The 22,964-nt window shown below is 39.3% G+C and overlaps 1 protein-coding gene and 1 long non-coding RNA gene across 3 annotated transcripts in view; one reads left to right on the forward strand and one right to left on the reverse strand.

Moving 5' to 3' along the window:
• Nucleotides 1-867: 867 nt before the first annotated feature.
• Nucleotides 868-22,959, reverse strand: LOC117469578. Its single transcript, XR_004554602.1, has 3 exons — nucleotides 20,187-22,959; nucleotides 1,882-1,886; nucleotides 868-880 (listed from the first exon to the last, which is right to left on the reverse strand). It is a non-coding gene; the product is annotated as an uncharacterized LOC117469578 (long non-coding RNA).
• Nucleotides 6,665-22,964, forward strand: part of cltca (clathrin, heavy chain a (Hc)) — a 36,938-nt gene continuing 20,638 nt past the window's right edge. Inside the window, exons 1-3 of one of the 2 annotated variants that reach the window (XM_034114003.1) lie at nucleotides 6,665-6,972; nucleotides 19,322-19,529; nucleotides 19,934-19,936. In XM_034114003.1, coding sequence (XP_033969894.1) covers nucleotides 6,931-6,972; nucleotides 19,322-19,529; nucleotides 19,934-19,936 — 253 coding nt within the window. In that variant the 5' untranslated portion in view covers nucleotides 6,665-6,930. The remainder of the gene's footprint in view (nucleotides 6,973-19,321; nucleotides 19,530-19,933; nucleotides 19,937-22,964) is intronic. The other variant, XM_034114011.1, reaches the window with a different exon arrangement.

Consider the following 22,964-nt stretch of genomic DNA (forward strand, 5'->3'; position numbering starts at 1 on the left):
GGTAGGCCCCATGCAGGGCTGGGGTCAGCAGGTATCTGACCCCCCCTAGACTTAATGCACTTATGTTTTCCCATGCTCCTTAGGGACCCGGGAGACATGGTGCGCAGTAAGCCCCATACAGGGCTGGGGGGGACTCTGCCTATAGGCAGGCAGGGAGAGTCCCCCCCAGCCCTACGGCCTACATGGCCCTCCTCACTATTTTCCATGCACACTCTTCACGGGGTAAGCGTGTCTGAGTGTGGGGGGGACGTGGTGCACTTGCATTCTCCCCATGCTCCTTAGGGACCCGGGAGGCGTGGTGCACGGTAGGCCCCATGCAGGGCTGGGGTCAGCAGGTATCTGACCCCCCCTGGACTTAATGCACTTATGTTTTCCCATGCTCCTTAGGGACCCGGGAGACATGGTGCGCAGTAAGCCCCATACAGGGCTGGGGGGGACTCTGCCTATAGGCAGGCAGGGAGAGTCCCCCCCCAGCCCTACGGCCTACATGGCCCTCCTCACTATTTTCCAGGCACACTATTCACGAGGTAAGCGTGTCTGAGTGTGCTCTACCAGCCAGGTAACGGGAGTGGCCGCCTTATATACGGTGGGCTTGTGCACGCATTCGGCTAGGCCCGCCCCGGGGGCCGGCTACGGTTATAAATATCTCAGTAAGTGAATGCTCGCATAGTATTGTTGAGAGGTAGTACCCATAGAGTCCAGTAGAGGGCTCCGCCTGTGCTTATATAACTAGGGTTACAATACGTAACTCACCGTTCCAGGAAACTAAGCAACAAGGCATTATGCAATGATATTCCTTAAATAAACACCCTATCATTTTTGACATTTTTGTTGTAAAGACCCAATCCCTTGGGTCATAGCCTCTCGCCTACTTTTGTGTCTCCCATGAACTTGAGTTGCAAAATTGCATGTATGTTTGAGCAAAAATATTTTATGTGGAGAGATGATATTGTGACTAGTAAAGGTTTTTGAGGGAGTGAATGCTGCAATTCAAGGTGAAGTTGTAAAGATAAAAAACGGGCATTACCACCATTGAGAATGGCAAATATTCAGATGCTTATAGGTGTACTGCCTGCATGGATTGGATCACAGGAGACACAGGAGTAGATAGTGCCGCCCTCTGTGAATACGTGGTACTAGAGGCTCAACAGGGGACACAGCAGTATGTACAGAATACTATACTGCCAGAAAAGGACAATAATCCGCTGTCACAAGGACAGATACAGGAAAATATTCCTGCCCACTGCAATAACTCTCTATAACAAATCACCTCTGGCTGGCAGAGAACTGTAAAAATCACACTGTACATTTTACATTTATATTCGATTTAATATTTAATATTCCATGCCTCACATAGTTATGTATATATAATAACTTGTTTTATATTTTGTTACTGTAAATTTGTAATTCAACATATTTTCTACTTTCTTGTTTATTTCTAGTCTTTTAATTGTTATTGTACAATGTCATGTCTTTGTATGCTGCTGCAACACAAACATGTCCCAAATTGGGATCAATAAAGTACTTCTTGTCCTATCTTTTCTCACTACTAAATGAATATGAAAGATGGTTATGGGACTAATGTTCCCCATAAACTTCACCAAAAACATTCAGCTCTAGTTCTATTCTATAGTTCTATTGCATCTTTGTGTGTACATTTGTATAATATTGTCACATATTATGAAGTGTCTTTGAGTATTTGGAAAAGCACTGTATAAATGAAACACATTAATAAAAGGACCAATTAAAATTGCTCGATGCTGCTTGATGGTCTGAGCATGCTTACATTCTGGAGATTTTTTGCACACTTGCACTGGTGATTTCTTTTGGGGGAGTTTCATAATCGGTGCAAGCAAAATGGCTCTATAGCGCCCCCTACACATTTGCTAAACAGCTGCTCGTTGTGCTTTCACCTACAAGTCTGAAATTGGGGAGATCCTTATCTATAAAGTCAAAGTCCCAAAAAATATATGAATGTGTACTTCTACTGTATCTAAGATATATTTTTTAAATCAATTTAAGTGGACCAATGCATTTTGGTATTGTTGTAATATTTACACTAAACATATTTTATTGAGATGTTTCACTCATCAAGATAAAGTGATTTAAATTTCCTTACAAATGTCTGCATTTAAGAATTGAAGAATTAAGATATTTTTCGATTTCTTTTTTTTCTTTCTTTTTTCTGTCTAATTAGCATTATTATTGTTATTATTAATATCATTATTATTGTTATTATTATTGTTGTTGTTGTCAATTATAGCTACACTCGTGACATGAAAATAGAAGACCTTAGCATTTTAATTTAAATGGTATATTTTAAAGCCAATAACTTGTAATTGAGGACTCCATCCACTAGATGGCATCAACGTGCAAATCAAATATCTATGCACCTATCAATCATTAATAATGAATAACACATTATATTAATTATACTTAAAAATGTGAAAACTGTATCTGTTGATAGTTAATCATAGTCTAAAGTACGGTTTAGCAAAATGTCAATCTCTATTAGTATATGTTTATTTTGGGGCGAAACTGGACTGTTGTAGGTTCTGGGTTTATTACAATGAGGACAGCTGACTCCTACATGCATGTAACCAAAGTGCAAAGACAGCACCATGTCCTTGCATCAAATGTATTTGATTTCATTGGTCCATCGTCTGAATACCATTCTTCCTCTTGCTGGCGAGGTTCAAAGGCCCATGCACAGTCAATTAGTAACTTTACCTTGGCTGAGTTTCAAAGGTTAGACTACAAAATACTGTGGGTTTGTGAAATGTAATGAAAACCTAAATGAGCCAAGAGGAATAACTGTGCAAGCATTATTTAGCATGTGTTTAAAAGTTGAACTTAGACAGACAACATATTGACAAGTTTACAAGAGTGATGGTAACATAATTTGACAAGAAACAAGGGAGTTGCTAAATATCAGAGGGATTTAAAAGAGAAATTACAGAAAGCGTAGACTGAAAAAACTGTAATTTATATTAAGTTGAACCTAATATTTTCTTTTGAAACTGAATGTTATCGCTTTCAACTAACCTAATACAGTTATATGAAATCTATTGACAAAATACATTTAATTAAAGTCACCGTTTCTGTTTTTTCAGTGTATGTATGTTTGTGTAGTGACATTCCTCTTCCCTCTGCCTTTTAAAAGGGGACATGGGAGGATGAGAAAATGTAAATGTATCTTTATTTATAAATCAGAAACAGATCAGTCAGGATAGATCATCACACACAATTAAAAAGCTTTCAAAACAAATACAGAATACAAAAATGAAATAAATAGCTGTAATGGAACACTTTGAAACGTTGAAATTGCTGATACATGGTTTTATCAGGGAAATTATCTGAAAACCACAACACACACCAATGATTTCACCAATGGCACAAACAAAGGAAAATCCATTCCTGACCCATTATTATTGATATCACTCTCCCTACTTTAATAAATGGACAGTTTAGCTTGTGACACTACGAAATCAAAAGCTTTAACTTTGTTATCTTCATCTTTCTTCTTGTTTCCAGCAACAAAGAGAAACCTTTCACAATTACAGTGTGAGAACACATTTGTCAAGGCTTCAAATCGTATTGTGTGTATTATGTAGCAATGATGAAGGATGGCTGACAAAAACTTTTTTTTGGATTTTGGAATTGAAAATGAAAGAGAAGAAAAGAGACGAGAGAGTATAAGAGAAGAGAGTATAAGGGAGAAGAGAAGAGCCAATAGGGCTTCTATGGGACTTTTCAATCCTGGATCCGGATCCAAATGTCAGTCCCGCCCAGTCATCCCTGATGGGATCCTCCCAGCCACAGGAAGACACGGAGCTCCCATCTGTGCCTAAACCCCTGCCAAAGCACTGGAGTGTACTACCGGTCACAAATCTGTAAAGGAGACAGTTACCTTTTGTAAGCATGATCCCAGTTGCAGCACATTCCTCAAGTCGAAGCATGGTTGCTCTTCAGTTACTTGACTCCAGTCATCGGTGAGCTGCAGGAGAAGACATCAATTGCATAAAGATGGGGACATCTTTTTAGAGAGTCTACTAGAAAAGACAAGGGCATAAGGCTGCAGAACCACTATCCAGCGCTGCCCTTCATTTTGCATGGAGCCTGGGGCTAATCTCAGCATCGGCAGGCCTGTGTGTCATCCTTGCGGAGAGTCCAAAGGCCACTCTTTTATCGTGACACACATGGCTTCTCTGTGTCGTTTCCTCGGCCTGTGATTCCATGGCAACAGCAGCGTGAATGGTCTATTCAGGACAGCCTTCATTACACCCTCTGCCACCTCCTGATAGGATAGATCAGCAAACAAATTGCATGGTTTGGTCCAGGTTTATAGGCTTGGTCCCAGGTGTAAATGTGAAAACGTTTGGATTTGATTTTAAGGAGAAGAGAATAGGGAAACTGCTGTGTATGCTCCATGCAATCCTATGTCATCTCAAACGTGACTGGTGTCCTATATGAATCTTATTCATTATTGCTATGGAGTGCAAAAGCATTCATCCTTTCATTTGACTCAGAAATACATTCACGTAAAACCTTAATTTGTACAAAAATATTGTAAATACACTCTAGATTTCATCATCATCATTATATTCCCTACCCCCAGCACTTCCCCTTAATGTTCGATTGTGAAATATTTTAGATTGTTTTTTCTTTGTTTCTTTTTTTGAGTAGCTTTGGCCAGAACATCATTCTGGATGCATCACAGTGCACATTATTTTTGAATTCTGAGGCTCTTGGGACCGTACGGTGTTATGACAACACAGAAAGTTACATCATTTGGAGCCCAATTCATGCATGTTTTTCAAATAACTTAGTTATTTGTCTGTATGAATCTGTGATAACGTTTCCGAATGCACATGGACACTCTCATTTGGAAAATCAGCTGATTAAAGCCTATAATTGTATTGGAGTTGGACATTGTCCATGAACAATAAAACACTGATGTTATACTCCTAATATATTTTGAGCCATCTCATCTGTTGTAGTTTATGTTCATGTCATGTATCCTCAAAACCCACTGAACAATGCACAAACAGCTTACAGTATATTGTTGGCATCTATCGATTGTTGGCTGTAATTTATATACTAATGTTTTTTCAACACAAGGATTGATTAATTTGTTTTCATTATTTATTATAATATAAAACATCATATATAATGAAACATTGAGTAAAAGATAAATGTATTCTAGTCATATCATGTCTCCTTACCCATCATGGAGTCAGAAACCATTACATCTTCTCAGATGACTATGAAATGGTCACTTTATTAAATATGGCTCTATTTTCTCTGTGTCTCTACATCAAGGTGTGTGGATCTTACTGCATTACCCAGGCAAAATTATATTTGATTGACAAGTGCCATGTTCTCATTTTCCTGCTAATACTATTTGTTTTCGGAAGTAATAATTGCTGGCTCAGCAGAATGACATCTCTGCAAAAGGTCAGCTTTTTTGAGGAACGGTTTTCCAAGCTGTCCGTTTTACATTGAGCAATAAAGTTACATCCTCTGCCAACATAAATTGTGGATGTAAAAAAGGGAAATGATCACTGGGTCCACACTCCACCCAACACTTATTGCATGATTCTGACTCAAACCCACTTTTGAGTGAATAAAAGGGGATATGTATTGTTTAGCATGTATTTTTTCTTTCTTTGATTTTCTCAAGAAAATTACTAAACAGGTGCTTTTCAAAGTCAAAAGTCAAAGTCAACTTTATTGTCAATATTTCTTTTTTTGTGATACAGACAGGGACATCCAAATGCTGTTTATCACAATCCCGAGGAATACAATTAAAATATATCAAAACATATATATATACATATATTCTTTTATATAAGAAAACTAATTAACATTACATTGTAGTGTAATAAGGATATTATAATATGTCAAAAGTACATATTTTGCTCAAATGGCATCATATTTGATGAATGAAAATGTAATAATGTTAAAACAAGTAGAACAACTATGCCCGTAAGAACCTGTCTGTGCATCTACTTGTGTCATGAAAACAGTTAACATAAATGCTGCAGTATATGTCATGGTAGATTACAAAACAAATTCTGCCAGCACAAGTTTATGTACGTATAAAGGGTTTGTCAGCAATGTGTTTCCTCATCATAAGAGTAGGTTTAAGATCACTCTTTTGATGTTAATTGTGGTTATTTTCATGTGATGTCTAACAGAAGGCAAGTAAAGGGTTATTTATGATCATATGATAGTACAGATATGGAGCACACTGACTGGACATAAATCCTTATTTAAATTCAATTAATGTTGCATATCAGTTTATTGACTACAATATAAACTTGAATCTCTTGCTTGAGGTGAGAGTGTTCTGATTGGCTGAGAGGAACAAGTGTACAACACGTAGGACTGACGTTAATTTACAAAGACGAATGATGTGGCAAAAATCAAAGGGCGAATAGAAAGAAGTAGTTCCACTTTAAGATGTATTTTTATTTATTGTATGTCTAAGTCAGGTGCCGCTGTTTTATGTCCCACCTATAATAACAAATGATCGATAAATATGATTGAATGTATCAAAGAAATAGTCATTATAAACGCCATGGTGCACTTTAAAAAAAAGTGTAGCTCCATATTCATCCGCCTCATTGAGTGGACTTCCATTTCCGGGATGTTTTCTCTGCAGACCAACCTCCACCGCCATTGCAGGTCCAAGGAGTCGGTGTAGCGGCAGTCAGTTGTTAGCCAGGGGAAGCCCGCAAGTAAACAGTTTAGGGACGAATAAAGAAAGTAGCACCACACCGACAGCACGTTTGACACCAGGTTTAGATTTTTTTTCATTTGGACTTTAGACCAGCGGCCCCCTGGCTGTCCGGCTAGGATCAGAGAGAAGAAGCCGTAGTTTGTTAGCATTAGTAGAAACCGGAGGAGAGTGAGAGAGGAACCGCCATGGCTCAGATACTGCCTATTCGCTTTCAGGAGCACCTGCAGGTATGTGTGTGAATGAAAGGTTAAATTATAAGATACAGTTTGTCTTTCAGCCTTAATCACCGCGAGATACTTAGCGGCTCCAGAGACTTCCAAAACACAAGTTAAGCATAGCTAACAAGCTGACTTAGCTAATGCGAGCTATGCTAACTAGCTTGGCAGGGTGGATGACGTTTATCTTAGTTAGCATCTAGCCTTCTTGCTAACAGTTTGACGAGCCACCCTAATTCGGTATATAAACTATGAACGTATGTAATACACATACAGATTGTACATGCACAATGTACAACAAAGTCGTTATTAGATATGTTGCGTTTTCCTAGCCTTTTCTTGTAATGTTAAGTTATATCGGCCATGAACTCATTCTCAGAAAAGTGTTCGTTTTCTGAGATTAACGTTACACACTGCTTTAGTACAACTGGGAATTGTCAATCCTGCAACATTGATGGATGTTAGAGCAATACATTTAACAGTTATTAATGATTATTATCACATGTACTGACATGGTTGAACTACATTAGGAATAATGCTTGCCACAACAAAGTGACAGCTATATGAAAGATAAAGTATTTTTCATTTATATAGTAAATGTAGTTGTGTGTCGTTTACATATTTTAATAACTCACTGTTCTATAATTTTCAAAGTGATTATCCGACATCAGGAGGATAATCACGTTGGCAGGTTGTAGAAATGGTCATGTGATGTGTTTGCTTGTCCGATAGCTATCGGTTTCCCCGTGTTGAATGACTTTGTCAAAGTTGGCTGTGGATCAAGTATTCACCGATAATGACTTTTGTTTCTGTTGATCTCTGCTCCTGTAGTCTGTTAGGTAAACTCTCCCCTGGTATGGTAGTAATGAAGCTAATATTACACAGTTTTGTAACTCAAGGAAAACAGGTGGTGTACTATATGAACTGAGCTTGCTCCTTGGTTTAAATGGCCACACCTTTACTATAACCCCAATACAACTGCCAGTAGGTCAGGTTGAGGAAGTGGAAACATTCATGGCTCTCCAGGCTTATAGGATCAGTCTGGAGTGCTGACTTTCAACATGTAATGAATAAATTATAGTGACTTTTGGTGTTACTGTCGAACCTTAGATGAGAAATGCGATCTCTCTATTATGGCTTCAAGAAAATCATTGTTCTGTTCGGTCTTACATTTATTTGTCTTATCCCAAACAGCTTTAGGACAAATTCTCTAAAAGTAGACAATTTATTTGGGGTCAAGGCTGTTATTTGCCCTTAATTTCTAAGAAATTGTCTTTGTTCAACACTAAGTAATAAAAACGGTGTTTTGGCACGGCTCTATGATCAGAGGTCAGGGTCACTACCGTTGGAGTAAATTGTGACTCTCAGTATCTTGGTCAGTGACAGCTCAGCATATGGCACTAGGCCTCCGGGTCTTAATATTCATTCCTGCTACTATAAAACTATCATCTGTGTTTTTTCACAGCAGGCAGGTGCTTCCCTCTGGTTTGATTTAGTGTCTGTTGTTGATGATGTTCAAACTAAGGACATGTACAACAATTATTTTTAAAACAATTTTCCAAGACACTGTGCAGCACAGTGCAACATGTAAAGGACATGTTAGTTATGTGACAACAGCTGATGAGTTAATAAGTTGGATTTTCACAAAAGATTGTATGAAGAGTTTTAAAAAGCTCTGCTAGGGTCTTTTGTGTGTACAGTTACATTGAAATGATAATGGAATGTTTTTCTTTATTCCTTTTGTCAAGCTCTCTTGATTGCAGAAGTATGAGTGGAAAGTGAGAGCATTACAGAAGTGGTAAATTGCTGTGGGTACTGTGGAATAAAGTAATATTTATATTGTATATTTAGCCAAGGGAATGGCTTTTAAAATCCTGTCCTGACATCACACATTTGTAGTAAAATGGTACCTTTTTATAAGATTTCAAGAAGAACCTCTGTATTTCACATGGAAATTCAAGTAGCTTTTTGTCATTTATACTTGTTATGATTTATTTAATTATAGGCCTACATTTTCTGCATTACAATGCAATAGATTCTTGCATTTTATTCAACTGTGTACTTGCACTGATTTGTGTCATTGGCACGTCACAAGGTCATTGTGTGTGCCTAATCAACGCCCAATAGATCTCCACCAACTATCACTAATGCATGACCTGCATATGCTGTTTCATGCATGTTTTACACTCGAGCAGATCATGCAGAATATTAAAACTGGGTGGCATGACCTTAAATCTGTGTCAGGATGAATTCTCACAATAACACATTAGAGTGTTTTGATTCTTTAATTTTGATTGGTTTGCCTTTAGAAGTTGTCTATTAATCTTGTTAATGAGCAGGAGTTGTCAAGTATTATAAGATGCTGTATGCTCCCCACAAGAGCACCCAGATAGTATTCTAGCTTATTGAGTAACAGGACTCTGGAGAGAGCAGCCTCTTGATGGCAACAAAGCAGCCACAAGCTGTCATGTTTTTTTACACAACTTCTACAGCATGCATGCTCAGCAGATCAACTTCAGCTTTTTTTTCTCCAACTAAGCTTGCTTTACCACCACTACTGTAAGTTGAGACTGATTTCGAGATCAACAGCCACTTTTTTGAGTTTGCTCAAAACCTCTCAATATATATTTACAAGTATCAAATGCTGGTTGATAACTTTAGTGAAAATTGTCATACATGTATCAGATCAAAATATTATACTTCTCAGTTGTCATACTAATCGTCTAATATGTTGACTTATTGTTTCTTCTATCCCATTGTTTTACACTAAATGATGGGTTTACACACATTATTCTCATATAGGCTTATAGGGAGTTAATAGAGCCAGCAAGGCATTTTCTAGGACAGATTAAAGCAAGCGTTTACCTTGGTCTCTGCTCTGTCTCTCTCCCCCCCCCACCCCCCCCTCCTCTTCCTTCAAACTTTGCAATTGCGTGTCCTCTGTCATCCGGCCAACTTGCATAGCTTGCATTTTTATATATCATCCATTTATATAGTTTAGTGCAGACTTTAGTTAAATAACTTTGATTGGACAAGTGTCATGTGTAAAACAACTATAACTTAGGGCTCAAGATCTTTCCCCAACAACAAAAAATACATGTACTCTGTCATGTGCTCTAGGTTTGGCACTTATTCTAGCAAACTATATATATGAATGAGTGACTTTCAGACGACAAACGATGCGCCCACAGTCAATCAGAACCAGTATCATTTAAAGACTGGTCTCACGGGCCCATCCCTATAGGAGTTTTCTGTCAGTAATAATTAAAAATGGCTCTTGATCCGTTTTATGTAATGACAACATCATTCCCATCCTCTGTTGACAAAGGCTTCCTTGCATATATTATTTAGTAAGCAGTGTTTGACATGCCAGGTTTCATTCTCTGTGACAAATAGGCACAGCAGATGGAAAATCCCAAGTTGATCAAACAGTGTGTTGGTGCAGCAGCACAGTATTTCACATGCATATTCATAATGACATGTTACCGTTTATTTATTTTGACTGCAGATGTTGATATTTTGTAAGTGTACAAATAATCTGCTTACACAATATGGCCGTGTTTAAATCCCTGCTAAACCACCCACCAAGAACCTTTTTGTTAAATGGGCTTTGGCGTGCAGGTTTAAAGATCCCAAAGTTATCAACACTTTTGGAAGAGTGAACAAAGGCAAACATTGAAACGAGAATCCTAACTTTCTATTGTAAACAATAAACATAGTTTGTTCCCGGAATGCTAATGAAGGAATGAAAAACAAGTGTAATTGGTTGTTAGATTTATCCAGCTTATTGTTTTAAATTAGATGTTTGCACATATAATTCAGATATATTTGCATTGGTGATTGATAGTACATTTAATATTGGTGATCCACATATCTTTATAATTACATCCCCAATGTTTGCCATGTGGGAAGGGCAATATTTTATGTTGCCATGCTCTTTAAAAATCTTTCAGGGTGTGCATGTGGCACTTTGAACTGTGCTAGTAACTGACCAGCTGACATCCCGTGACAGGCGGGTGAGGATACAAATCTGCTGAACACTTGACATTGTGTAGCACTGTCTGAATGTAAGATAAAGTGTGTATTTGTGAGAAAAAGGAAATTGCAATCACAAAACTAGCTCAGCAGAACTGGCCTGGAGTGAAGATGGATGATGTCCAGAAATGCATGCATTCCTTCCTTCTCTGCCCCTACTTCTCTCTATCTAACAGTAGAGGCAGCCCTCTTGCTCCTCACCCCTGGGCTGGTCACATGTCGCGCACCAGTGTCACATGGTACTGGAGGAGGCAGCACTCTGCAGGCCTGTTGTTTCAGTCCCGTTAGACAATGGGTCCCTGGTTTCCTGTTGTGGAGCAGTGCAGTGCAGTGCTGCAAGCCTCAGCACATTACATAGCACATCCTTCCCTGCCCTGCCTTGAACTTTACATGTTTACATTACACACAAGGCTTTTTTTCTGCTGAGCAAGATGTTGCTTTCCTTTTTGAAGGAAGAGCATACAGGTTACATACACAGATAGGGCTCCCTTGGGGTCTTTAGGAATAGTTCAAATCTGCTGGTGGATTCCTTTTCTGTGTGAAAGTCCGAAGCTCAATTGTGTATGGCTTTTAATGGGATTTCTGCATTAGCTGTCTTACTAGAGAGCAAAGTGTCCTCTTCACTGAATGACTGTTTGCTATTAATCAGCTTAACTGAGCAAGAAAACATCTTCTCTTGGGCTGCATCATGATGTCTCAGTTATATGTATCGGTTAAGAGTTGCATACAATTGTTTGGGGATTTTGGGACCTTGAAATGTATGCCTGATATTGCACCTGTTGCAGTAAAGCTCTGCGCTAAAGCTCCCCATGCAATAGAAACTTATTTTCAAATAATTTTATTTCAATTCTAACTCAATGTTAGTACTTCTTCTTTGTTGCAATTGCCTTAAACCTTAGAGCAGGGGTCTCCAACACGTCGATCGCGAGCTACCGGTAGCTTGCAAGCCCTCAATAAGTAGCTCGCTAAGCAAATGCAAAATGTAAAAAATACACAAAACAAAAAAGGAAATGTAATTAAAAGAATCTACCCTATGCATAAACAAAACCTCAATCATAGCAAACTCTATCTACTTACTACAACCCTATATCTATCCAACACCCCTCCTCCCCCCACCCCCCACAATGAATATCGACCAATCACGTTCTTCTTGATTTGCTGGACCAGCGTTGCAGTCGGGAAGAAAAGCAATGTGGAGCGGCAGCTCACCGATTCATAAAGAGTGACCACAGGGGGGACATGTCCCCCCCCACTTTTAAAAATCCTGTTTGTGTCCCCCCACTTTACAAATATGTTTGTTATTATTTTTTAACGCAAGCCGTCATCGCCACGGAGGAGCACACAGCCTCTGAGACTGAGCGAGCGAGACAAAGAGAGAGCGAGAGAGAGCACACCTTTTATCTATTTAATATAGTTGTAACAAATAAAGTAAGAAATCATTCCAATGTGTACTATATTGTATTTAAAAGGAAAGTGATTAGTCAAATATGCATAAATAAAAAGGAAGAATGCTAACTAGGTAACATAAGATAAGAATAAACCAGTTTAAATGATTTGTTATTGGTTGTGATCATATTCTAAAGATGTTTTGATTATTGAAAAGTATACAGCTCCCTTTCATCTGAGTGTTGAGAGCTGTATCCATAAATTCATGTTGTGCTCAAAGTGCACCAGATTGATGCTTTTCACTTCAACATTTAAAAAAACATCTTCCCGGGGGTGCATGCCCCCGGACCCCCCTAGAGGAGGTGAGGTCCACCCCCAAATAAAGCAGGTTAAAATAATTAAATGTAATACATTTTATTTTAGTAAACACTGCAAACGGGTCCCACAGACCCAAACAGCACACAAAGGTTAAAGGTAAGCATATCATAATGTTAAAATGTGCTAAATACATACACTGCAAAAAACAAACAAAAAGAGGAGTAAAAGTAGCTCACGACTTGTTTTATTTTTTGAAAGTAGCTCTCATCCTAAAAAAGGTTGGAGACCCCAGTTTTAGAGAGTAGCATATATTTTGACGTCTCTTTCCAAACCAATTATTTTTGCTAAAGCTTGAATAAACAAGTGGAAAAACAAAGATTTTAAGAATGTAAAATACTTGCTTTGGGCACTTTACTTTTTTCTGGTGGCAACGACAAAAGTATTTGATGTGGTTTACACCGTCATATCTTAGCAACTTTTTACATTTCATGAGGCTTTGATAACATGCTGTACAAAAGTGTCAACTCGGACATTCTTTATCAGCAGTTGTGGCTTGCTGTATGTCAACTGATTCCTGCAGGCAGTTGTAGATGATCGTGTTAACCTGACTGACTGTTGTAGTATATCTTCAGTAAAAAATCCACTGAGTTAGCAAAAAAGAGCACTTATTTCCTGACACCGGAAAATCTGGATAATAAACGTATCGATTGTTGTCATTAACCAGGAGTAGGACTTCATCATATATTATTTAAAGAGCAACTTGCAGGTTAGAACCCCCAGTGAATAAATGTGTAGGAAAATTATGTATACACTAGATTTTCTAAAATATATACATAAATATACACTACAATGACATCTGGCGTTGTTTTTGTAAGACATTTTTACTTCCGCATAAAAAAAGACCTCCCGCGTGTGACGTCACATGAGGGAGAGCGGCCGGTCTAACGTATTAATAAACATGGATCACAATGCTAGTTTTGACACAGAAGAGGTTGAAAATGCATATGACGGACCACAACCTTATAATTATGAGCCTGCTAGGCGTCCACAAGACCAGGAGCAGCCAAAGATTAGAAGAAATAACGGCCATCGGAGAGAAATGGAGCTGTGGTGTGAGGAGAACCAGTGGAGTTCTCCTCACACCACAGCTGTCTTGTGAGTGACCGGCGTTAGCTACAGTTAATGTTAGCTAACGTCAGTCACATCACAACATTATAAAGTTAGCAATCATATATCAGGCTATAACTAAAGTAGTATTGATAATATAGTAACATTACTGGCAGGACTGTTGATACTGATCCACAACAGAAACTAATGCGCAAGTATCAGCCGTATCTCGCGTTACCTAATGCAACTCCACAATACGTCATACGGTGCTGTGTACCGGAGGGGAGAGAGAGAGGAGCGAAGGGGGGGAGAGAGAGAGAGCAGCGAAGGGGGGGAGAGAGAGAGAGAGAGAGAGAGCAGCGAAGGGGGGGAGAGAGATGTAATACGGTTTCCTGATAAACGTTTTGTTTGATAGGCCTCAGCTGTGGAGAGTGTGCTGCAGGGAGGTGGATGCACGCACGGCACAACGCACCCAGGAACGAAAGCTAGCTCCGGTCCTTTTCCTGTTAGGGAAACTGTGGACTCGATGTCCTGACAGGCTGGAGTTTGTGCAACCTGCACAAACACAAGCTCACCATGATTACAAATTGTGAAATGCAATGTAAAATTACCGAAGAAATACCAGCTCACTAAATCACAACCGCTCAAACCAACTACCAACTACTACCGCGGATTGGGCAGAGAAGGAGTCCGAGAAAGTTGCTCCCCCATGTGACGTAATATGACACGTTTGACGTATGACGTTAAAAAAAACAGTTTTTAGTAGCAGAGCTCAAAACGGCTCCTTTCCCCTCTGAATTCCTGCCCTTATGTCTCGTAAAACATATCAAATCCTGCATTAACTTTTTTTAATTGTAATTTTCAGGTAAGGTTAAGCATAAATCTAGTAATAAAAAAAAACCTGCAAGTTGCTCTTTAAGTTTAAATTACAGTATATTTTCTTTTTGCAATTTTGTTGGATTTTGTAGCCATATCCAGGAGCTTTAAACAAGGCTGTTAATTATTTACTTATTTGAAAGGCAACTTTCCTTTCTCTTGCTTTGCAAAGACACTTATTTAGGGCAAGCCTTACTATAATGTCATGTCAGTTATGAAAGTGATTAGAATAGAGGAACAGAGAAGCTGAGCTAAGGGTTTTTCAAGGCCTTAATGATAGTAATTCATACTGTAATCTTGAATCAGTATGTCTCTTGCTGGCAATTTGTTGCTGCCAATGCACCGGCTAGCTGGCCTAGTCTCTGCAACATTAGCTCCGATTCTTTCTCATCCCGTGCCATCAATTATACCTGTACCATTTTACTCCCTATCAATACAGTACAATAGGTGTTTGCTTATGGCTTGAGGGCCTCCACTAATGCGGCTTTCACACCAGCGCTTTTCCCTTTCTAGCTCCTAGCTAGAGCTTTTCTGGTTCAGCTCCGGTTTCCCTTTTCAGCTCCCGCTCTGTTCACACCGCCCAGCTGCCGCTGCTGCGTCATGATGTCACCGTTTACATCGCTGATTTTCTCCCCAACGGAGCTCACAACAACAACTGGGGGGGACTGCGTCGGGTCGATGATCGTGTTGCTTTTAATTATACGAAGCCAGATTAAATTAAATAACGACTTCTCCAACCTTATACTTTTCTCCAGAGTGCCGTGGTTCATTGTTTATTAATGTGTTTCAGCGGCATTTACCGACCGCTGCAGTGCTGGCTGCTCTTCAACGGGAGTGTATTCTCCCGTTAGCTCCGGGTTAGCTCACACGGCTCTAAAGTATTCACTGTCTGACTGTCACACAAGCAGCTGATACATATCCCCAGTTCCCTTTAAGTGAATGTGTGTCAGTCTGAATTGATGCTGTTTGGCATCACAACGCTGTTATGAAAGTTTCTCTGGTATAACATGGGTGATGTTAGCATAGCAACCGAAGCTAAACTGACTACTTGCTAAGCCGTTTTCAACAGGCACATTTTACCGGCGTATTTTTCATTATGATTCTACTTGTGATAGTCGGACATGACAACCTGTGCAGCCCATGTATTGATTCCATCCGATAGCTGCTATAATAACAAACAAAACGTCTGCCTGCTCTCCACAATGATCAATAACAGTGAACGGATGGTCAAAGTAAGGTTTCCTGCACGCCTCGACGTAAGAGAGACGTAAGCGACGCCGCGTCATAGCTCCGAAGCTCTTGCCTCTAGACCGACAATTTTTTGGAGCTGGAAGTGAACCGCATTCCGGAGCTATGATGCGGCGCTGCTGCGGTGTGAACAGGAAAAAGCGCCGGTGTGAAAGGGGCATAAGTTAGTTTTTTGCCCTCCAAGGGAAAAAATGTGGGCTCCACTGTGCTAGTGTTTTCCCTCGGATTGCTGTCCGGTCTCCCCTCTGCTCTTCTTTCGCTACACTTTTGTTAATTCACTGTTGATGGATTTAAAACTTTTAGACTGGCATCTGTCCAAGAAAGCTTGTGCTGATGGCTGAGCTAAAAGCAGCAGCCCCAAGGCCGGCGCAGGCTAGACTAGATGACTAAATGATTTTCCACATTGTTTTTAGCTCCACTGGTTTGACCTGCTTTCACCCAAATTCCTGCTTATTGACGTCACAGCAGTGTTAGCCCACAGCAGGGTTTGACTTGAAGGTTTTCATAGGGAACCAGTGTCACAGATCAAACTGTAGTGTGATGGTCACTCTCCCATCAGTGCAACATCTGTCCGTTTGTTTAGTTTTTCTTAGTTACATAAATCATACATTGTGATTAGGGCCCTACCCTTCTTCCTGTTTAGTGAATGCTTTTTCATTGTGAATGAAAGTGCTTCCTGCTGCTCCCAGAATAGATGGTAGGGTGAGGGAGAGAGATCACGTAAATCTTTCTAGAAAGCGGTTGTGTAATTTAACTGGATAACCCTCTTGTGCGTAATACGTAGACATACCCCAGTCTGGTTTACAGAGATTAGAGAGACGATTTAAAGTCAAATGTTTATTCACAACATCTCATAGCTTCTTCGTGGCATCTTCTGAATTGTTACAAAAGAGACTGCTCTTGATTTTATTCCATGTTTGTACGTCACTTTCAAGGCAGTTCTTAAAGTGATAGTGATAAAGAAAACTGAAACTGTTACCAGCTTGCTTTTTAGAAGTAAAATAAGATGTATTCCATGTCCAAACTAAATTCTCTCTCGAGCGCTTTTACCTTTGTCTGGGGCTTGAATAAATGTTGGGTTAGTAAACAAGGCTTCTGTAGTGTACAATGGCACAGATAAGAGGCACTGAAGCTACAATGACGTTATTGTATGATGTCTCCCTCCTAAGTAATACACATGAAGGACTGTGGTGAAAGCTTTCCACAGACAGTTTGCTTTTCAGTCAGTTCTTTCCTCATAGCTAGTAGTAACACTGGTTCTGTTAGGTCTGTTATCAGTGTCATTGAGATGGAACCAGGTTACACACTTCTGAAAGAATGTGGGTGGGGCTGGCTGAGGGGAGGGTGTGTCCTGTCATTGATAAAAGGTGTTCCAATTTTCGTTGTGCAATTCCTGGAACTGTGGTTTCTGTTTGCTGATTAGGGCTCTGGCATGACTATGGCAAATGGTTGACCGTGTTGCCAGTTTTTGTCCTAACCCAGCCTTGAAATGTAACAGCCCTCTCTAAACCTGGGTAAATTGGGGCTGTGTCTGGCAAGCTGCTGCTTTTTCATCCAGTATGTGTTCATAAAACTACTCTTGAGTTTTAACATTTTAAATAAGGTGGGAACAAATTGGGAATCTGCTTATGAAAGTGTGCCATTAAAATACAGAACACCGCACATAAGAGTGTCAATTTAGCATTTCCTTCTAATATGATGTCTCAATAGAGTGCCACAGTGACGCGTCCTAAAACCTGGAAGTTAGTTAGCATTTGACCACTTCCGGTTCCTTTGACAAAAACCAATGCAATTTCTCCATAGGATTTTGGAAAACAGCTCGAAATAAGGTCTGTGGTTGACACAAATTGAAGAGACAGATCACGTTTTGTTCAGCCGGATAATATCCACATGTCTACCCTACTTTTATAATTTTCGAATCATAAATCTAATAGATAGATTTATGATTGATAGATTTATTTCGATTTTGTCGAAGGAACCGGAAGGAGTTTACTTCTAGGTTTTAGGACGCGTCACTGTGGCACTCTATTGTGTAGAAATATTCTAATCAGTTTTATGGCAAATGGTGTAATGACATAACAAAAGTGCAAAATCAATTTGTAAAGATGTATCAACAGTGCTACTGTATTTTTCAAGATTGATAAGGGAATCCAGATAGATTTAGTAGTTGTGCATCATTTGTACAACTGTGTAATATTTCAGATAGGTTGCAAAAATACAGGAAGTTGCAACAGCGAACATGGTCTATTGGACATGATTTTAGTAGTTTCATTTCCTCTGTCCTGGGTTCACTTTACAGCTGCTTTTCCAACTTTCAAATTGAAGGTATTGACACACACAACCTCTGATTGTGTAACTAAACATTTCTTTTTTTTCATTAACCATGTTCATTGTTATTGTTAAATCTGGTTTGCTGCGGTTTCTTTTAAAATTGGAACCATTGATACATGGTTTGCGCTGCTACTAAAGTCCTGACATTCCTGCCCAGAGCTGTTTTGGCACTGCTAGGCAGTGCTGTGTCAGGGTTTGTGTGAGGCAGGATGCCCTGTTTCCAGCCTTGGCTGTAAACGGGGCCGCAGAGCTCGCTGGTGTTACGTGCTGCTAAGCATTTTACCCATAGCTTCAGGCTTTTGCTTTCATGCAGGTTAAATCTCTTTATGTCCTGCATTACATTGTTTGTTCTGCTGGGACACCAGGGAAGTCAGGGAAACTGAGGTCACACTGCCCAACTGTGGTGTACATTTGTTGGTTGGTTCAATTTAGGTGATGGTGATGGCGATTCGCTGTTTAAAAAAAATTGTCTATATGCAATGATTGTCCTTTTTGCCTAATGCAGAAAGTTGTTCAGCTGCTGGTATCCAGACTACGGTGTTGATTTATGTAGTTGTAGTTTCCTCTCTGGCCCACGCTTTGAGAACTTGGCGTTGGATTAGCCCTCCACCCAGGCCCAGCTCTGTAACCACTGTGAGCAGCTCCATGTGTCCAAAGGGCTGCTGCTCAGTGTCCGGGCTAAACTTCATGACCTCATCCGCTGGCTGTGTTAGTGCGAAGCAGCTGACCACAGACTCAAGCGTTCTTATTTGACGCTGCTGTTGTTGTTGTTGGGTCAGCCCCAGGCATTTAAATGTTTCCACTCATCATCATTTCTGTGTACACATTTTTTACTAAGTTACTGGGAAATTACTATCATCTCACCAGTACGTCTTTTTTTTCTCCTCATTCCCAGACATATCTTGGCAAATATTGCATTTAAATAAAAATATAATGCATACTCTTGTCATTCCTTGTCTTGGCAAGAAGAATGATATAAATATTTTGAAGGTATTCTTTGCAACGTTACCTTTTGTGGCTTATTCTGTTCAACCTAACCTTTTCCCCTTTTTTCTCTTAGCTCCAAAATTTAGGGATCAATCCGGCCAACATAGGCTTCAGCACCCTGACCATGGAGTCGGATAAGTTCATCTGTATCCGGGAGAAAGTGGGCGAGCAGTCTCAGGTGGTGATCATCGACATGGCAGACCCCAACACCCCCATCCGCAGGCCCATCTCCGCCGACAGCGCCATTATGAATCCAGCCAGCAAAGTCATTGCACTTAAAGGTAAGACAGTCTATTGGCATTGCAGAAGTCACATTTCTCTTAATCAGTGAAAACAACATAGTATTATTTCAGTGTTTTATTTTAACTAATAAACACAGCCTGCAGCTTTCAGTTATGACATGTTTGCTCGATATAGTGACATTATCCGTTTATTAATTAAGAGTATTTATAAATAATTTCTTCTATTTATGTCCATACACATTTAGCTACTTTAGTTTTCCATTGTAAAGAAGTTTTTATTGGCAGACATGTATGTTTTTTTCCCAAACATTTGTCCTGTAAAAATTCAAAGTAGCATATTTTTATTCTTTTTGTCCAGCGTCCATAATTGCTTTGACATTTTTTTGTTTTTGTCTTTTCTATGTTCTTTTTTTTTCCTTTACTGCTTTCTTATGTGTTTGCAGACGGTGAGTTGAAATTTAACTACTACATTGTGAAAGTAAAATCCTGTTTAAGTTAAGACGGTATTTATAAAAGCATTCTATCCAGCATTACCTTCTTTATTTCACAAATAAGGCATGCAGACTATATTGATTAAATCTGACATTACTTTATTCACCATTGTGTTCCATTGGACACTCGGGTTCTAATATAAAGCTCTTAAAGCCTGTATGTAAATGGCCTAGCTTTTCACATTTGACATGCATCTGAACCCACTTTTGACCTTGTCCCACATCTAGGCCAATAGAAATATTTCTTCGTAAACAGGATTTGGCTTTCACAGCATTATAGCTTGCTGGCATTCCATCATTTCTATTACATGTATAAGTGATTTAGAACCTGTTTTACACGTGGTTATACTATGGGTATCATGATTACATTTGAAATCCACATTTCTTTTCCATTTTCATTTGAAATCCATGTCTTCTTCCATCTGTGTGAAGTGGTAATTACCCAAACCTGTTCACTTGTTTCCCAGCTGTGTTTAATATTTGTTAATTCCTTTAGCAACTTTTGACCAACTTGTGGTTCTCTCTATACCAAGGACTGAAGATTAGTATGCTCCAACTATCAAAGAGTGTAGACTTTTAACCTTTGCATGAAATCTAATGGAATCAGATAGTTGATTTGATTTGACAAGTTCCTGATGGGATGTCTTCTATCAGTATTATAAGTAGTCCCAGATGAGGAGTGAACTGGGTCAAGAAGAGATTTTGGATAATAACCTGTGAGGCTTGCTTGTCAGGGTGTGACAAGAAGAGTTAAGGAGCACTTTCTGATCCAACAGCCATCTGTGTTCAGCTCTCAGCCTTTTATATATACACATATTGAATATCTAGGGGCCCTTTGGTAAAGTGACATTATTGTGATCATTTCAAAGGACCATTAGGGCATAACATGACCAGATAATTGACCCCAGCTCATTTGACTTGTATAATTGTGAAGGACTCCTAACAATGAGGATGAGGAGGTAATAAATGGTAGGATGCCATCTTTGTTGGGTTGTTGGCAACATAACTTTCCAGATGTGACGGTGTACGTTCTTTTAAACTGGTCCTCTTCAATTTAAACGTTAGTTTAAAATGATTTAAATCTTCGCTCTACTGAGCATGTGGTACAATGTGCAGTCATAAATTGTGTGCTGAACTTTTTTATAGTTACAACTTATTGCTGAAAAACATGTGATATTCAGGAATGAGCATTACAATAGTTCTACCTTTGCCCATTATGCTGCCTGTCTAAGCTTTACACAGCAAACACATACGGCCCGGTCTTTGAGAAGAAGCACATTGGTTAAATCAACTTCACTCTGATAATCATTTTAACATTTATAAGTTGTTGTTGTTGTAGTCCTACAAATTTGAAGACCCTGATCATCTCAGTTTACAGTAAATGGAGTCCTCTTGGGATAAGGACAGCGCAGAAAATGCTTACTGCAAAGCAATAAAGAGCGAATAAAACAAAGTATTCAGTATTTTCTTTCTATAAAACCTCAAAAGTCATACAACTTCAGTTACATTTCAGCAATGCACATTTCTCATTAGCCACAGGATATATTTTGATTATGTGAAAAGTTGAAGTAGCTTAACAGTATACGGAGAGCTGCAGATTCATCTTGGCTCAAGTTGGACTACCTGTCTTTCCTCACTCATTATGCAGCGTAGGGTCACAACAGTGTAGACTCTTCCTCCCCCTTTCTACCCCCACTGTCTTCCCTGCTCAGTCTACCATAATGATGCTTATCAGCCGACCGCGTCATGTGACACAGTACCGATCCCTAACCTTTTCATGTAACCATTTCCGAAGGACGAACATGATGCACACACCCCCACCTCCCAACAGCTGATCATAATTCAATCAAAAATCCCTCTGCTTGCTCTTTGAAATGTGGCTGCTGCAAGTGATCCATTCGCCACACCGCCTTTTGTACTCTGATCCCATGGCTTAGTGATGCACAATGATCTTGGCCGTTGTGTTGCGCATTGATTCTTTTGCCTTTTCTCACTTTGGTAATGAGTAGTGAATAATGAGCAAACAAGGAAGTCACACTGCTTCGTAATAAAGCTTTAGCCCACTAAGTTAACCCTAACTAATAAACACAAAATTCAGGTGAGTGAACCTTTTTTCAGTTAACATGATCTGTTATCAGGACAATCTCTGATCATAACTCTAATTGTAGAAAATCAACCATAACCACTATTGGAAACCTTTCCTGCAACTCTTGTCCAAAAGTCTCTTACTTAAATTCACCTTCTCCTGTAGTTGTGCCTGTATTTGTCGTACTTTTGTCGTATTCCACCCTTATATATTCGACTCAGACGCAGATGTGTTTGCCTTCTTTGTGAATTGTTAGTTTTTTTCGCTTCGACCCTCTTTCTGCTTTGTTCCTCTCAATTAAGGCTCTTCATTTGATGGGGAGGGCCACGTAGTCGGATATAACAATACATGACATACACTGAGTACATTTACCTCTTAAAATAACTGGTCAGTTTTGTTAAATACTCTGTTATTTTTGTTTATGTTCTTAATTTATAGTGACTATTATGCTAAGAAAAGAGGTAAGCATGTATTAATTCACAATCTCCGACAGCTGGGAGCACCTGTACATATTTTGTCTCAGTTTTCTTTCCAGTAGATTGTTTAAGTTAATGAGAATTGAAAACAACTTCCCTCACAACGCTTATTTTATTTATTTATATACAATTCTAGAGGCATTAGACTGCTGTAGTTCTGTATTATTTTGTCCTTTACAATTTATAATGTGCACCGTTGTCTCACTACACTTCAGATAAAACACAATTTCCGACTACAGCATGTATGGCATCCCCTTTCTATCAGTCATGGCGTTGTGGCTCGACTACCAATATCTTAAATCTGAATCTCTCTCTCTAATTACATTTGGTGTTTCCTGTAAATGTTCTTGTTTGGACACACTGGTCCGAGACTATAAAATTATTCCGGGGCTTGGTTCCTGCCCCCTTTCTCCCACTTCTA

This window comes from Trematomus bernacchii, unplaced genomic scaffold (assembly GCF_902827165.1).
Source record: "Trematomus bernacchii unplaced genomic scaffold, fTreBer1.1, whole genome shotgun sequence".
In the NCBI taxonomy this organism is placed as follows: Eukaryota; Metazoa; Chordata; class Actinopteri; order Perciformes; family Nototheniidae; genus Trematomus; species Trematomus bernacchii.